Source organism: Nestor notabilis, unplaced genomic scaffold (assembly GCF_000696875.1).
Source record: "Nestor notabilis isolate BGI_N333 unplaced genomic scaffold, ASM69687v1 scaffold3215, whole genome shotgun sequence".
In the NCBI taxonomy this organism is placed as follows: Eukaryota; Metazoa; Chordata; class Aves; order Psittaciformes; family Psittacidae; genus Nestor; species Nestor notabilis.
In genome coordinates, this window is record NW_009927730.1 from 32,211 (window position 1) to 50,777 (window position 18,567).

Below are 18,567 nucleotides of genomic sequence, written 5' to 3' on the forward strand. Positions count from 1 at the left end.
CATGTTTTGAAAATACACATAGTTTTGTTTGTGTGGTTTTAATGTGTTTGTTATACAGTATCACCAATTAACCTTTCTAACTTGTTATCGAAACGTTTTTGGGATTTCAGGGACACCTTCCACTAGACCAGGTTGCTCAAAGCCCTGTCCAACCTGGCCTTGAACATTGCCAGGGATGGGGCAGCCACAGTTTCTCGGGATAACCTGCTCCAGTGTCTCACCACTCTCAGGGTGAAACATTTCTTCCTCATTTCTAATCTAAATCTACTCTCTTCTAATTTAAAGCACCTTGCCCTATCTCTACATGCCCCTGTATAAAGTCCACCAACTTTCTTGTAGTCCCCCTTTAGGTACTGGATCTAAGGTCTTCACATATAGCCAGTTTTAATGATGAGATATATTATCTTATAATACATCCCACTCCGATATATAATGATTTATTTTCAGTTCACCTAAGACTAGCAAAACCTTTGTTTTTGTTTAACATATTCACAGTTGACTGGTTGAGGTTTTTTGTTGGAGTTTTTCTGGGGAGGTTGGGGGTTCTTTTTGGTTGGTTTTCTCTTGACATTTCAGAACTGTTGGTAAAAAAAGCACCTTACTTTAGAAGCTCTAGTATTAGGATCTTTTTCTAAACTAATCTTACTACTTTTTTTTCTTTATTCATTACCTGCCAGTTTACTATAATTAAAATTATTTTGCCCCTTATTTAAAAAAAATTTCATCTTATTTAGTGTGAACAGGAAACAAATAAAACAGGAAAACAAGCTGTCCAGAGCATGCACCGGACGTACAATAACATTAGTGCACTGAACGCTAACACTGTTCTGTATATTCATCAAAAAAAACATTTACAGAATATTTCTGAAAAGAGCTGACAATCAATCCCTCAGATCTGATCAGAATTAGCACTTTTCTACCTACCATATTATAAAGAATATTGTATGTTTTTGTAATGTGATGTCAGTGTAATTGTCTGTTCCAGTTAAGTGTGAGCAGCTCTCAAGTCTCTCCTTAGCAGTGGACAATGTCCAGGTTAAGTTCAGATGTGTTTCAGGGAAGAGTGAGCCTGAGCTTCAGCCACTGCACTCAGGTTCCTTCTAGTTAATCATCCTGAGTGGGGATCAGGACAGAATAGAAGGAAGCACTAAAAGATTTAGGGGAAAAAGGAAAATTGTGGCTACGCTACAAGACCAATGAAAGGCCACTGCCAGCAACTCTGACAAGCTAAACTGATGATGATTTGATTATGTCAGAAAGTGAAAATAAATATTACAGGCTTACAAGCCTCCCTGCTTGTTGGTTATAGTGAACAAACCCCATATATCATAATACCTTGACCAAAGACACCTGAAGACAGGTTGATCTGACACAAAACAGAGGGGCTGAGAGAAGGAAATCTGTGGAGCTTGTTTTCAAGAAAGTCAATCCCACCTGGCTCGTGAGGGTTTCAGGGGCTCACATAATATTTCAAGAACTGAATAAGTTATTAGCGTCAGGGTCTGAAACCAATAGTCAACTCAGTTAATGTCAGAGCCTAAATTTGTAACTGAAGAACAAATCAAAAAGATATTTTAAAAACAATGGATTGCAAGTATAATTTTGAGCAAAATGCAATAATGCATTCAGTTTGTATTATACTAACAGATTTTGTTGCTGAAGTTGTTTCTAAAGTGGAAAGCCAAATTACTTCATTGACACAAAATACCACAAATAGTTACGTTTCTCATTCCTACTTCTGACTGCTTCATATCTTTGAGAGCTAATAAAAATTCTCTGAGTTTTAAAAGTTACTGTTTATTTTCTCTTCACAAACATTTAGAAAATGAGAATTCTCTCCATACCGAAACCTACAGCAGTTAAGTCTGCAGCTGCTTCATCTAGACAGAATCATAACAAGCTACCAGGAGGAAAAAGAGCTCTAGTTACACTAGAAATTCATAAATCACTATTGATCATCCATAAGCAAAGGTCTACTCTGATTGCATGATATATTATTAACACTTTGAACCTTGAGCAGCCTCTCTTGGGCTGTAGCAATACAACATATCCTCACCGCTAACCATCAGCAGGCAGAAAATAACTCTCAAATAAGTCTCCCTGCAACTTTGGAAGAATGTTTAGCTGTGAATAGTAACTCGCTGTGTACTCACCAGTGCTTTGGCATTAGGATTAGCTTTCTTGTCCAAGAGAACCTTGGCAACTTTATAGTGGCCACAGTGGGCGGCAACATGCAGCGCAGTCAGATAGTCATTAGTGACATCATCTACAGGCACGTTGTGCTGAATCAGAAGCTGAACACAGTTTAGATGATCTCCTTGTGTTGCCATGTGCAACGGAGACAAACCATTCTGCGAACAAAAAGACCCAACATTGATGGGTTATAGAATGCTCAGAGAAATGAAACTCCTTCGCTTTGTTTTTACAGCATTTGTTGTATGAAGAATTTTACAAGCCCAGAGAGTGCACAAAATAAACTTGACATGTTCAGTGTAACAACGAGGGTTCTTACTGTGGAATTTGGAACTTATTTGGTTAGACTTTGTAGGCAGCTCAACGTTAAAAAACCAGTCACACCATACCAGCAATGCTCTAAATGTAGCTTATTTCAGCCAGCATAGCTCAGATAAAGTGCTCAACTTAGATGAATTATGTGAAGAACAGTACTTTAGGACTTTTAATAACCTAGCCAGGAAATTTTCTGTTTTTAAAAGTTGCATTAAACTCACCACTCTAATGTAGACTGCATATTCCTGGCATGAGAGAGTAGGTCAGAGCATCGCTCAGTAATCACTCCAACCTTCCCCCATCCCTCCACTAGTTTTTTCCTGAATTTGGGTTGTGCACATGCCTTACTGCATTACACACCTGTGGAGACTATTCTTCCCAGCCAACATCAGTACAGCAGCAAAAATTTCGAGTGCAACTGGGATAAAAATACCTGAGTGAGACCACTGCAATGTGACCCATCAGTTGCAGTGGTAAAGCTGTTTAATCACGGGAAAACCTGAGAGAGATTCATGCTTAGGAAAAAAACCTGTACTAAGAATTGTGTCTGCAGTGCTTACAATAGTTAATCAACAAACTGCCGACATATGTTACATTTCCAAAGTAAAAATACGAGATAAAATTAATACAACATCTATAAATGACTGACAGTACACTGCGTTTGCCATCATGAAGAAAGTGAAACTTTTGCTTACAGATGTAGTGCCCTCGTGTGAGCAAAGGCGAAGTAGCAAGGTAAAACCAGCTGAGATCTCGGGCTTTCTGAAACAGATGATTTCTTTTTTCTCCTTTCCCATACCCATATCATAACAGTAATGACAAACATTCAAAATAAAGGTGGATATACACAGTGAAATAATTTTTTAAAGAGACAAGGAAGAAGGATGTTGAGAGCAAACAGGCTAATACTGTCAGAATTTGAAAGCAATTTACATTCAGTACTGAGAAGCAGACATTCTTCGATACTGTTATATCTTTCAAGATCATCTCATGGGCATCTCACTTGTGATTTATGTTGCCTTGGCTAAGCCTCTCTCCCATTCCCAAAGGCTACTACAGCAATTATCTGCATGGAAGCTTGATACTAGCAACAACATTTTAAATGTTTTCACTGTCTTCTAGTGCAGTTAAACAGTGGAATAGAAAAAGATTAATTTCTCTCAGTCACCAAGCCCTCCTGATAAGTTCATAACTGATGATGGTTTTTAGGTGATAGTAAACATATACTATTCTGTTTGATTTTTATAAGAAAGATCCTTCAAGTGAAAAGTGTCATATTTCACAAGGGCCAATAAAAACACACTTATTAATGGAGTAAGAAATTGGGAAGATGATATAGGAGTCCCTTCTAGGAGAAAGTGGCACGAAAGAGGCTGGCAAGTGAAAAGAAGGGAAGAAGCAGAGCAGCCACATGTCAATTTGGGAAAATCAGCAAGATGCTTGACAAAAACCTGCCACAGATGAGAAAAGTCCAGCAACTAGCCAGACTTTACACAAAAGAGCAAGAGACGAGACTGGATGCTGAAAAAGTTCATGAAGATAAAGTATCATTGGAATATTGACTTTTGCTATGACCTAAATCAGGCTTGCTCTTAATTCTGTTGCAGTAGAAGATACTCTGCAGTTAATATTCCAATGCCTTCTCATTTTTAACATAAAAATATTACATATAACAATGTTCTCCTGTCCCATATCCTTGTTGTGAGAGATAATTTACCAGTGACTGTAAGAAGTGATTTGGTACTTCAGAATGGAGTCACTGTTACCTTACTGTTTCCATGAAGATTGCCAAGAAAATAGTAAAAGTTGAAGAAGTTCAAGGTCAATCAAAGACGTTGACAGTCACATGGTACCTTGAAAAACCCGACCAAAACAAAACACACAACCCCCCCCAACAAACGAAAAACACAGAAGACGACCATGGAGATGAAATAGAGTATTAAATGCCTGACTGGGTAAACAACATTATCAGTGATACACAGTTTATTTTGTAGCTGTGTCAAAGGACTTTAATCCGGGAAAGTGTCATTAACTCTGGGAAGGAAGGAAAAAAAAAACCACAAATGGAAAGAGCTAAACAAGCTGGAAAAAGCAGTAATTAAAAAAAGATGGACACTGATACACAGAGATGTCATTTCTCATACAGAAAATCACTGGCACACTCAGGACTAGAGTTTGAATTCTTTCAAAGATGTGCCCTATTTCCAATAATGTATGATTTAATTTGAAGAGAACGGAGACATTTATTTTTGCAGAGGACAGTACCATAGTTTAGTGCCAAATGAATGGATTCATTTATATCATTCAGAGGTATTGCTACTTCTTAGCTTACTTTCTGAAAACAGTAGAATTAACACACCAGAAGGAAACTCAGGAAGCTCTCAACTTTTTTCTGTTCACTTTTTAACACATAACATTACTTTCCTTCTTTTAGAGAGGCTCCTGTTTTGCTGAAGGTGCTTACATAAACCTCTGCTGATGAACATCCAAAGTGCATCTTTCAGCCCTGGGCTATTTCCAGCCAACTATCCCATGTTCTCATCTGCCTGATTTTGGCTAGTGGACTCTGAGCCAGGCTGTGTGAATCTTCTCAGGAAGATGAACAAATTAAAAACCTACAGCACTTGAAGAGAAGGTTAAATTTAGGGATAGCACCTGACAATACAAAATCCATACTAAAAAGAAATGTAGTTCCTTAGGAGACGTTCTCATTTATGATGGCGGAAACCAAAGCAATAGGGCTTATGGTTTGTTTGCTTTTTCTTTAAGTAATTAATTGAGCTACCAGAGAGTACGGAAGAGCCTGAGTCCCTGGAGTATGACCTCTAGGCTCTAAGAGTGGCAGTGCTGTGGAGATGTGCCCAAGAGGCTCCTAGACGGCCCCTTGCTGTCTCCCCCTGCTTGTGAAGTTTGCAAGTCAGGGCTGTGGGAGTCCATGGATACTCCACATGCAGATGATGAGTGGATCCTGTCTGTCAGATTACCCATGACAGCACTTGCCAGTGACTCACTGAGCAGAGGAAAGCTGGTGCCAACCTCCCCAAACAAATGCTAAATATACTCCAGTAAAGGGGGAAAAAAATCCAAAGAAGAAGGAGGAGAACAGCAGAATATAGAAAGGTGCTGAGACAGAATAGAACAGGATGACAGAAGAGAGAAAAGAAATAATATAAGGAAACAAGAGAAGTTGTTGGAAATATGTTGCTTACAGACTGAGAGAAAACATGTAGTGGAAGGTTATCTTGGGAAAGAACCTCAACAAATCGCACAACCCAAATGTCAGCCCTGAATAGGAGAGTCATGGATTGTAAAGGTGCTACACAGAAGGCTGCTGCACTGAAATTTAAAATCAGCAATAAAAGCACAGCAGAGACCACCACCAGAAGAGCTCTGGCAAGTACATGCTTCAATGCCAACCCTTAGGTCTAAAGCAATCTGCACATGCTGGCAGAGGTGATTTGAAATTCCATGAAGAGTTTTGTGTGATAAACTGTGGGGAGATAGAAACTGGAGAAACTGGTAATCAGGCTAAGTCCTAAGGAAATATGAGCTGTCTCTGCAAAGAGACATCACTCTATTTTTATCTCTTGTCTCTGCTCTAGCCTTAGGGTAATTTGGTGCAAGCTGAAGATATATTGTAATCACCATGTATTTATTCCACGACCGATAAGAGAGATTTTCAACTACTGAAATTCTGAGGGGAAAGGTTACCATACATGCCTTTTTGGTTGGCACAGAAACCTTTTTTTCTGTATCTCGATTTAACACATTTTACATATGCAGACGTGCGCTACATACGGCATTCACTTTGGAGATCTCCCACACAGTTACTTTAAATAGCTATAAAATAGCAAAGTTATTGTCAAATCCTTAAATATAGGAGACATGCAGAATTACATTTAAAAAAAAAATAAAAATACAAGGATTATCCCAGCAGAAAAAAAAAAAACCAGTTACCTTGGTTTTGGAAAGAATAGGGGCACCACGATCCAGCAGCATTTCCACAACTTGTTCATGACCACTTCTTGCACCACAATGGAGGGGGGTCAACCCATCCTGCGGGACACAAGTATTATAATCAGTTAGTTTCAGAGACAGCAGTAAAATCTTGTGCATGTTTTTTTTAAGTCCTATGATATCCTAAAGAACTAATTAATTCTTACAGGATGCTACTCTTACACAACTGGACAGCTGAACCTGTTTAGTCAAATGAACAGAGTACATTTTGACTCTGATTTTCTAAACATGTAAAATAGTCCTATCAAATTGGTGCTCATGCAGTGGGCTACTTTCTGGCCCTCACTGTACATGCAGTAAAGTCGTAAATGCACATAGAAGAAAAAGATGAGATTGCACTTCAGGTACTTTTCGCCTGCACGCTTTTGAGAAAACTGAGTCTTTCTTTTGCCAGTATGCATCAAAGTCAAGGGAAAGTCCTTCAGTCTGAGAGGAAAAACGACGTTTCCTACTTAGACTTTTTTTTATTACACTAATTTTGACAGGTGTATATTAGATGAGAAAACCATAACCCCAGGTGATAAAAGTGTGTTGGATTAACTCTGTCTCTTGTCTTGTGGACTGCACTTGTGTGAATTCCAGCTGAATGACTGGTCTAGAGTCAAGGCATACTGTTGATATCACTTTCATAAGAATTTGCTTAGTAATAGTTACCATCGCATTAGAAATACATTCTTCTAAATAAGAGGAAGACTCTTTTTATCATTAACAGAGTTATTCCAAACTGATTTGATTATTCTTTGACCTGTACCCTGTTTACAATGCTCAAGTAACCTATTGTACATGAATGCTACAATGAAAGGTAGCACATATGCCTTGAGTAACTGTGAGTAAAGTCACAGGGAGTTTTTCAATGCCGTACAACATAGTAATTGTTAGTAATAGTGATATCACAGTTTCAAGAAAAATAATGAAGAAAAATTAATGTTTTCAAAATCAGTAAGAGCAAACATTTGATGTGGTACAAGCAAAACAAATATGCAGGAGATAGTGTCACACAGGAAAAACAGTGCATTTTCACTAAGTATGTCAAAAGAGGAGCTTTTATAAGAAAGGTTGAAACTAATAAAGAAGAAAGATAAATACTTATTAGTTTTCCAAATACAAGTCATAAAGGAAGGGGCCTTTTCGCAGTGCCTTCCGGCACTCTTACAAAAACATGTTGTACTGTTCAAAACACATCTGTTGTATTGTCTAAAAATATGTACGTCACATCATTTTTATTAAAAGGATTATCTAAAATTCCTTCTCACATCCTGTGCTCGGCAATTCATGCACATGCATTCTGTCCATCTCTGTGTGATAGCAAGTACTATTAAGATACCTTCTTAGACATATTTTTCATTCATATTTACAATATTCTTTCTTGAAAATTGCTGAACTATTACACTTTACTAGAACATGAGCTTAAGGCCTGCAAAGTGTAGAGGGCAACCAGGAGAAGGAGAGAGACTTACTCTCTCCAGCTGCTACTTTCTTGCCCTGCCCCAATAAGCTTGTGAAAGATAGCAGACAGAATCATAGAATCACAGAATAGTTAGGGTTGGAAAGGACCTTAAGATCATCTAGTTCCAACCCCCTGCCATGGGCAGGGACACCTCACTTAAACCATGCCACCCAAGAAATTGCTGTGCTTAACTTTTTCTGCTAGTGTCATTTAAAACTTCTATTGTTCTTGTGCATGTTCTTCCACTTAAGAAGAACTTCTTAATTAAGAAGTAAGTCATATGTTTTTGACACAGATGAAGAAAAGACTTTGTTCAGACTCAACTTGATCAGGACTCAGGGAGTCATTTGTTTATGCAAGATGAACACAGTTTAGCTCACTATGTTCTTACTAGCATCTCTGGAACTGATGCTATTGTCATTTCTGCTTCTTTCTGTTATTTCAGCCCATGAGGGAAGGGCATCTTGTTAAAATGGTACTACACAAAGTAAAGATGCATTGCTCTAAAAATGTAAGTAAAGAGAAAGAGAAGAAATACTAAGTGGTATGTTTATCAGCTGAGTTATAAAGGTGTTGCCATAGCTTCACAAGTGTTTAAAAAAGGCTATGCATATTTCCCATACAGTAGTTTCCACAGGCAAGGGCATAGCAAGTACTGCGCAGAACACGCACACACACCCCTCCCCAGGTACAGGAAAGAAAATAAAACCTAGCAAGGCTAGGTAACTAGACAACTGTAGGCAGGAGATGAAGATCGTGAACATTAGGTTGTTCATTCTTTTTACTTCCTGTAATTCTCCAGGAACATCAAAGAAAGACACTCAAGATGATCATGCACACAACAGTAAGTTAAGGAACATTCTCCAGATTTTATGCCCTTGCAACTCATTTCACCAACATACCAAGGGCAGTACATACCAAGCTCACAGAGGATTAGACACATTTGATCATCTTCACAAACTAAATTAGTTCCTTAAAAATTACTTTAGCGCTCCCCAGAGCACAATGCCCCACCTGTCTCATGGTGCCTACCCCCCAACCCCCAGCTCATGCCTATGCCTGACAAGGTTCCTGGAGCGGAGGAGGCAGCAGGCAGTCGTGCTTGGCCAGCTAGAGCTCATTCTAGTCCACACTGCAGTCACTACCACCAGATATATCACATGGCATGACACAACATTACAATGCAATGTAGGTGCTTGTTGGGACAGCCTATCTATAGCTATTGTTAAGATGATGTCAGGACACCCACTGTAAAGAGCAAAATACACTTGAACACAGCTCATTTAGCTGCAGAGATCTTTCTTTTTTGTATTCTGAAAAGACACTGTCTATTCACCTGACTTGGTTAATTGCTATATGACACTTAAAGCGTGTAAAGGAATGTGCAGAGGCAACCCAAAGAACAGATCATAGAGAGATTTTGCTTTAAAAAAGAGAATCTGAGATTAAAAGAGACTGCTCTGAACTCAGAACAGCTTCACTGATTTTGTCAGGAGACTTTCTAGTTGCTTATTTACTGTTCATATGGACCATACCATGTGAAGCATAAAACATGGTACGTGTATTAGGCAGCAAACTTGCTTTAATATGATAGCCTGCAATGGCTCAGAAAAAACATTACAAATGATATGACAATAATCTGCAGATTAAGGACTCTATAAGTATGCACTGACATGATAAATTATATCTGTATTATCTATCCCTCCAGAGAGCCTGAAAGCAGCTCTAGCAAAGCCAGGAGGACAATAAGAGGAGTTCTGCTTAGGCGCAAGCTTCAGTAAGTATTGCACACTCATCTTGGGGGATGCTACTCTTTCTTTAGCTTTTATTTCAAACACATACCACACCCCTCCAATAAATGAGATCTAAGCACTGTTACTGGCCCCTGTTGAGACTTGGATACCTGTGTAGCTTCCTGATCTTGTTCCTGGGGTCAAAACTGGCTTGAGGTTAGCAGATGATGGTGCAGACAGCTGAGCATCCCTGCTGCAGTGTGTTTCCCTGCCACCACATGTGGCTCTAAGGGACCCCTGAGCAGCATGTATAAGCACAGATCAGCCTTCCCATGCTCCCCAACTACCCCTTCCCTGTCAGTGCTCACCTAGGATTTCCCTCACATAGTGGGATCCTCTGGGCTATACCCCAAATCCATGGTATCCTCATATCAGCAAGCATCAGCTTCTAAACTAGTCTATAAGCAATGAAATTAAGAACAACACTCAGTAAAAACTTTACTGTGATGCAAATATTCAGCAAGGGCTTGCCAGACTGAGCCAAATGGCCTTGGCAACAGGCACTCCAATCCCCTGAGCCAGAGGTAGAAGGTGTGCTTCCCCAAGGGAGCAATTACTGCTGCCTCCAGGGTTCAGTATCCCTGTCGCTGCTTAGTGAGTGTCTGTGCATGTGCTTCAGCCTAGCAGGGCTCTGTATCTCATGGTCCCTCCATGCTCTAAGTCTACTGAATTCTTCACTTCATTGCCACTACTGCAAACCGCCCCTTCCATACAATAGGGTGACAAATGATGTTTGCTCTAAGTGCTTTTTGCATGTGTAGGGAGAGTGCCAAGTCAGCATCATTCTTGCAGTTATTTTATATCTTAATATATGTGGCTTTTCTGGAGCAGCTTATGTATGATCTGATGTGCCTTTAAAAAGCACATCCCATATGTTTTCATGTAGATATGAGTGTTGGCCTGTATATTAGCTGCAAAATCAAAAGAATGAAGATTATAAACACTGTTAATCCAGGTTAAAATTTGCTTGCTGCCTGCTTCAAACACAAATTCACTTTGGCATATACAGTATTAGACAGCCAAAGCAAATCAAGCTAATTTAATAAACCTCTAACTCTCTTTTTTTAAAAGCCTTTTCTGGAAGATAGAGAAAACATAATCAGGGCAGCATTCAGTAAACATGTTACATGAGACATTAATAGGTCTTAGAATGTTAGTTAAAACCATGAACAATAAAAGCTGCCACGTATGGACAAAAGCAGCACACAGTTTTTGAGGAGTGCCCTTAAGAATTTGGTACAAAGCCCCAGGTACCAGTTGCTAGACATTTCACACACAAAAAGGACAGATAAACAGCTGGTTAAAATAAACAAATCAACATAAACATGAGCTAAAAGAAAAAACAAAACAAAACAAAACCAAAACCAACCCAAAAAGCACATGGCTGGGTCTCAGATAGTTGTAAAATCATTTCTGGAAATAGCCTCATATGCTTACACATTATCTCAACTCCTAGCTACAGTTTGCAGATGTGCAGTGATATTTGTGGTGCTCATCAAATCCTAGTCCTAATGAACAGAGAGAAACTGGGAGCCCATGGATGACTTTTACAGTGATTTAAACAGGATAAGAACTTAGCCCATCACATTAACCTTTTGTGCAGTAGTTCAGCACTGCAGTCTCCAAGACCATCTGCCAGCAGCAAACGCAAATGCTCTTGGAAATGACTAAGGAAAAGAAATAATAAGTCTAACTTATTTGATACTCAGGAAAGGCTTGATGAATTTATCTATAAAATGAGAATGTTTGTGAAAAATAAAAATAGATATATACATGGAGCATATTTCCAGTACCCCATATAGAGAATGGATTGAAAGAGAAGAGCACAAAATGAGAGCTGAATAGCTAAAAATGTCACATCTAGAAGTCAGAATAGCAAATCCTTACCTTGTTAGTGTTTGGTCAACAACACAAACCAGTATCTTCTGCATACTCATTTAAAGGTAAAATACAGACCTCATACAGGAGAAATAAAGGCCTAGGAATCTCTGCCTCCGAACAAAAGAAAGAAGCACTTTTCAAGAATTTTTGTCCTTTCGTATGGGTATAGAATCCTTGCTATTCACCTCTATGGAGGTATTTTGTTTTCCATAACCAACATTTGCGGTAATACCATGATGTCCAAGACAAATACAATTTTAACCAAACCAAACAAAACAAATCTGCTCATCTCTTTAAAAACCTCTTTAAAAAGAAAAAGAAAAGAGAGAGTTCTCACATTTTTAAATCTGGTAATAGAAGCCTCACTTATGTCCATGTGCAAATCCCACCTGTTTGTCAAGTTGTGTGTGCACTTAGCACTCACACCCCCCCGCCCCTCACAGAACACCACAAGGCTGGGCTATGACTGGGCATCCAGCTGATAAGCATGACTTGATACATGTATCAGAAAAGGTAGCCTTGACTGCCCTTTCCCTTTCAATACATTCAGTACTGGTGGTGATGTTGCAAAAGGATATGACTTAAGCTTTTGTAACCCTGCGTTTTTGTAAGGCCACTCCATATCTGGGGCATTAAAAAAAGAATGGTGCCTAAAAAAATGAAATGCCTGTAAAGTTGACATACCTCAATTGTTCTGCCGGAAAACAACATTGCATGGGGTAGGAATAACAAGAGAGATTTAGCAGGAACATGTGTTATAACAGCTCACAACAATTAATCTTTGCTATTGAATATGAGAACTAGGCAGACGCTCCTGAAAAAATGTCCTTTTTTCATCTAGCACCACATTACTTTCAGCCTTCCACTGCTTCTCCTATTGATTTGTAAATCCTCCCTGATCTGCTCCAATGATGCTCTTCCCTTTTCTCAGCCATGCAGCTGTCTGCTCAGTTCAGTGAGTCTCCTCGACAGAGGAACACGCTGCCCAGACCACAGGCTGGTAAACCCTTGCCAGGATGAGTCAGTGATGCCAGGAGTAAAACTTCCACTTAGTCACTAACTGCCAGAAAATGATGTCTCTGGTAATGCCAGAGAAGTGCAATGATGAGTGACACATGTACAACACAAGCAGAAGTTATGCAAATCCCTTCTAATTTATGGAGAGGATGGGTGTTTAGGGAAACAGGCAGTCTCTGGGGGAGGCCAGAAAAACAAACCACCACTTCATGAAATGCACTCATTCATTGCCTTTCACCTCACTGTGAAGCTCTGACAGACTTAGGAGCTGTTAATGCTTCTGCCCTCTTCCTGGGTCCTGTTTCTGTCCCAGCCTATATTTTTAGTTATATATATTATCCTAATGTCTGACCCATGAGCAATGTGGTATAGAAAATTAAGCAGATCACAGATTTTTGTGACTAAAAGAAAGGAACAAGCTGGAGTCCAACTATTTAAAGTACTGGTTCCCAATGTTTTGGCTGCAGTGGGCCATATAAATACTTGCAGAATCCCTTGCCACGTCCTTTTCTCCCCGCTCTGGCCAAATGCACATCTGCCATGCCACCGAAATGAGTCCATCCCCACTACATGGTAGGCCCATGCCCCTCAGCCTGGCAGACCCCATGTAGCACATAGAAGACTGGTATTTTAGCCCAGAAATCATCACCACTGTTCACGTTATCCATGAAAAGTCATCTCTTCCATGTTCCCCAATTAGAGAAATGAGAAATATTTTACAGAGAAATTATGAGTGACTTCTAAAGGTAAAACAGAAGAACAACTAAAGAAAAATATGTGGAAAGAATGAAGAGATGACAAAATAAATTGACCCAGTTTCTGAGTTTGCCACAGAAATAACAAAATACAACTATGCCTAACAAGCAAGCACTGCTGGAAATCTCAGATACTGCTGAAACAGTGGAAAAGCAAACAGAAACCTGTGGATACAGTAATAGCTGTAGAAAAAAATACATTCTTAGGTTATTCCTTTGAGTTGTTTAGAATGATTCTGGTGGAAGTCTAAAAAATGGAAGATGGTTAGGTGATAAGCTAATTCACGAAAACTATAATTGTCAAAAAAGCTCTAGGTACAGCTCCTGAAGGTTACCTCATATGTGCAGAAGCCTGTTGCAAAGACTCATGACAGTCCACAGTGTCACTAGTTCTATCTTTACTTCCAAATATTTGAACCTTTTCCTTCTCTTTTTGCCACTGTGTAAGCAAATAAAATACCCATAAACTGGTTTGATTGGGTTTTAGGTACTGCAATTAGAAATAACCACATAGATCGAGCTTCTAAGTCACTCAGTGAATAGAGTTAGCTCTCAATCTGATAGAAACTGTCAGTACACCAGGCACATTTATTGACAAATCTGAGCCAGCAGCTGAGCACCCAGTTAGAAAGAGGCTGAGCTGCATGAAACTCATCAGCAACATTGTGCTCTGTGGAACTGCCCTGTGGATAACAAAAGGTAAACTTTGAACAGTGCAGTTCAAAGTTACGTTTTTAGCATTCAAATTCTGAAATATCTGAATTGAATTCTTGTCTTTTATTATTTTCCTGTACATTGACTTCTATCCTCAAGTAGCTTGAAGTAGCTCCTAATGAAATGTTCTGCAGAGAACATGGAAAATTGTTGGTTCTGAGCTTTGCCATACATGGTGTTTCATACACTGCTTTGAGAGATGTAAGTTCTTAGCATCCTACTGCAACCATTTTATAAAAAAAGAAATGCGGTGCAGCTATGGTAGCTTGCCAGGAAGACGAATGATTTAAGCTGTACAGCAACTAACAGGTCAGAGGCAAGAATTCCACGCAGTCACTCACAGCATTCACACTTAAGCTTACCCTTGTTTTGGCATCAATTTTAGCTCCTCGATCAAGTAGGAGTTTGACCATGTTTGCATTTCCCCTCTTCGATGCAACATGCAAAGGTGTGATATCATTCTGTGGAAGAAAAAAACATGAAAGTAAATATCCATATATCTTTCTTTCATGAACTCCATGATCAGTTTGCTTACAGAATAAATTACGCCCAATTTGCTAATGCATAACACAGTTTTGTTTCCCTGGGAGCACGAAAGCAAAGGGAAGTGGTGTTAATCCATACACACATGTGAATTCCTGGCCTGATACCTTGACATACATATTATGAAGACAAACAATCAAGTTGTCGTTGGAATTATAAGACATGACTGTGCCCCAGTTCTCAGCTTTTGTGTAAGGGTTAAATTTATGCAGTTTTACTGACTAAACCCTAGCAGTTTAATTCAGCTATGGTTGTTTCTGAGCATGTTACAATAAGGATTCATACCTCACAATTTCATTTGCTTTGTAGGAGCCATGGAAAAGAAACAAAACCATTACGTCTGTAGGTCTAATTCAAAAGTGTCAAGATGCCAATGCTATTTATTTCAGAATATCATCAGCAAACTCTGAAACCCTTGTGATCACCTTCATTTCAGTTACATTACTAATTTTGTCTAATGAACTTGTTCCTCTAGCTGATGTAATATTGTACTTGAAGAGAGACTGTAAAGATGTATATGCAGTGCCTGGCAGGCCAGCAGCATGCAGCAATGCTGCCCATCGAGGACAGTTACATAACCAGCGTGTGCACACACAAACACACTGTTTTAACAAGATGTAGTTAGGATGTTTTCCTCATGCTCTGATGAATCCTTTATCTTGTGGTGTATGAAGGCCACATCCTGTATATATTTGATCATATGGAGCCAAGTAAAAATAAAAAGGATATAAATAGAGCATGCAGCTACTGTATGAAGACAAATAGAATTCTAAAGAACATATTTCTGTGTATTCAGGGACAGGCAAACAGCTGTCTGCATAAAACCAGCTTCCCTGTGGCTGAGCAGAAAGCGGTAAATTTTAGTGAGCATGTGTCCTATGGCTGACTGCATCAGAAAGGCATCTGTAGCCTTGAATAGCTGGAGAGCAGCACAAGCATCTTACTTGGTCAACAGACTGTTAACAATGCTTCCTCAAAACTGCAGGTGAGTGGAGTGATAGAAAACCAGCAGTGAAAAAAGATCCCCCTCAGATGTGACAAGCTGACTCACAGCTTAATAATAATGTTGAGTACCTAATCCAGTATGCTACATTTTCATTTACACAAAATTTCACTATGAAGCTCTCAGCTACTAGAAAGTACTAATTAATATTATCACAGGTAAAATACATTTTAGCAAGATGAAATGACAGAGCTTCTTTCTCCAGTATTAATGATTATTAGAGCATCAAAGCAACTACTATTCCACGATAGCTTCTCATTTGCTCAAAACCTGAGGTAAAACAAAAAGATGCTTAGCACATTAAACAAAAAGTATGCTAAGCTTCATCCTCCCAGGGATATAAAACTATGTGAACGCTTAACTTATCATTTGTGAGTTGGTTTTAAAATAAAGAGTTAATTCTATTTGACTGGGAATTGACACTGGATATAATATGGGGTCAGTATATTACTGTATCAGCCACAAATAGGACAGAAAAAGAGAGGAGAAAAACAATTATGAGGAGATACTTTCTGCTTTTCCTCTATTCTCAGGAGAAAAGATGTTACTGAGGTCAGAGAGAGAGAGAGATTAATTTTACTTTCCTGAGAAAATGCAATAAAGGAAATAACTTTCACATCTTCAAGTAACGGGTACTGCAGGTAATTTAGTCTGGAGGATCACCTTTTTCCACCAAAGAGATTTACTTAGTCTAATAGACTTTAGGGTCCTCTTAATACATCAAAATAATTTAGAACTAATAAATTACTGTATCGTACACAGACAAGAAGTGCCTTTTCTAACCACCAGTAAAGAAATGGAAGAGAAGGGACAGAATTACAAAAGGTAGAACAAATACATATTAGAAGTCTGGTTTTCATTCATCTTGACACTAAGCAAAATCAATCCAGTACAGCACGGAGGAGGGTATAAGTGCATAAGAATGTGCACTTTGGATCTAATTGTTTACCAGCCCAATCATTCAAAGCTTCTGTTGCTTTAAATGAAGAAGACTTAATGTTAGAGTAGATGGATAAGTGCTGGCAGACAGACACCTCAACTCCAAAAGAGATGACTTCCGCTTAGCAGTAAGGTTTAAGTCACACTGTTTGCTTGCAACAGCAGGGGGTGTGTGGGAAAATTGAAAGATCACTTTTGTATTTAAAAAGAAGTCCTGTTCAAATGACCTTCATATTTCTGGTTAGTATTGAAACTAACAGGACAGTGTTGTTCTCTCGCAGCTTCTGAGAGGGGCAAGCACCTTGGCTGGCAATATAGGGAAGTTCTCCAGCACCAAATGAGAACTGAGCTCACTTCTGCAAGATGGAGCAATCCATCTTTCCTCTATTTGATCACCTGTCTTTATGAAAAACATAAATTTAATGTCTCTAGGATCTTGAAACCTTGAGTTCAATTTGGTTGAAAATAGGTAGCAAGTTCATACTAGGAAGAGATAGATGGATAAAGGATATGATCACACATTTGACACAGTTTGTTAGGAAAACACAACCACACACAAATACCCTGAAATAATAAATTGAACAACAGAAATCAAGCAAATGAAACCCTATATGCTCAGTGAAATATCTGTCCTTATGGGTGACCAAACTCAGCTCCCCTTTCCTGGGAAAAGAGCACTGCAACACTCACTCTCTGGGAAGGAGGATGAAGTTTTCACTGTACTTAACTAACCTATTCAGACAGTTCATAAAAAGAATAAAGAGACAAAGAAGAAATAGTGTGATTTAGCCTTTTTAAGCCCTAACAGCTTAGGAAAACACTGTGGGGAAATGAAGGGAAAAAGAAAGGGGGCAGGTCTATATTCAGAACTTAATTTTGCCATTTAGCTATTTGAGCTTTTATTGGTAGCAAACAATATGAAGTAATAATTCTACAGACTGAGAATTCTGACTATAGAGATGAAGAGATGCATTATGTGAATGCTTGAATAATTGTACAATAAAGTTTAGGGCAAGCAAGTTGTCTTTGGTTCATATTGTGTTGTGCCAAGTCTTAAAGAACATTGACCTAAACATATTATACATATGGCCCCTTCCCATCTCTCATCTGACAAATAAGAATATGAGCTGAGAAGTGAATAAATCTCAGACCTCATCATTAGTGTTTCTGATGACAAAATGTAAAGCAAGGAATTCAAAATCAAGTTGTTTGTACATGTCACAAGACACTAGAAATAAAAAAAGCTTCATAATATGTGCAGCTTGCATGTAGGTTATTAACACTAAAACTGTGGTATCAGCGAACAATATAGCCACCAAATGTAAGTTTCTGAATTCTCCAGTAAATCAACAGCATCTGCTGTCTTCTCAGTCTATTTTTATCTGCTTGATCTTCTATAAATTTCTCCCTTTGTTCTTAAGATAGAATAGTAAATCAGGAAACTTTTGAAGATGTTTCCCTGCAGTAATAAAGCTGAAATGCCTTCAAAAAGTTGCCATTAAAAGATGTGGTTCAGATCTAGAATGTCTGTTGGAGTGCTTCTTGCCCACACTGTTGAAATAACAAATGCTGGATAATGTCTCAGGTAGATCCCTCAACAATGAGATTTGACTTGCCATTCAACTTGAGAGTTAACAGGGAATATGAGACGTAACTTGCGAGACTAGCAACCTAAACCTATGCAATAAATGGTCATAGGATTATGAAACAGCATGTAGGCTTTCCTCTCCCTCTTGGCAGATTTCCTGGGCTATATGACTTTTAAGTACTCTGAAGCTGCATATAGCTCAAAGTGTGACAGATTAGATGCATGCAGGTTTTTTTTTCTATTCCTCACAACATTGTGGATGGCTGTTTTCCCTTTATCTCTATTCATTGTCTGCTGCAGCCACCACCCTCTCACACAGGACCCATGCCTGCCTGTGGAGCCTCACAACATCCAAAAATACG

At 38.9% G+C, this 18,567-nt stretch overlaps 1 protein-coding gene across 1 annotated transcript in view; it reads right to left on the minus strand.

Moving 5' to 3' along the window:
- The window catches only part of LOC104405449 (ankyrin-3), a gene marked incomplete at its 3' end in the record, with an annotated part of 65,906 nt that overhangs the window by 26,870 nt on the left and 20,469 nt on the right, over positions 1–18,567 (minus strand). Inside the window, exons 7-9 of the mRNA XM_010014174.1 lie at positions 14,495–14,593; positions 6,466–6,564; positions 2,154–2,351 (exon numbers count right to left, since the gene is read on the minus strand). Of these exons, the coding sequence (XP_010012476.1) occupies positions 2,154–2,351; positions 6,466–6,564; positions 14,495–14,593 (396 nt within the window). The remainder of the gene's footprint in view (positions 1–2,153; positions 2,352–6,465; positions 6,565–14,494; positions 14,594–18,567) is intronic.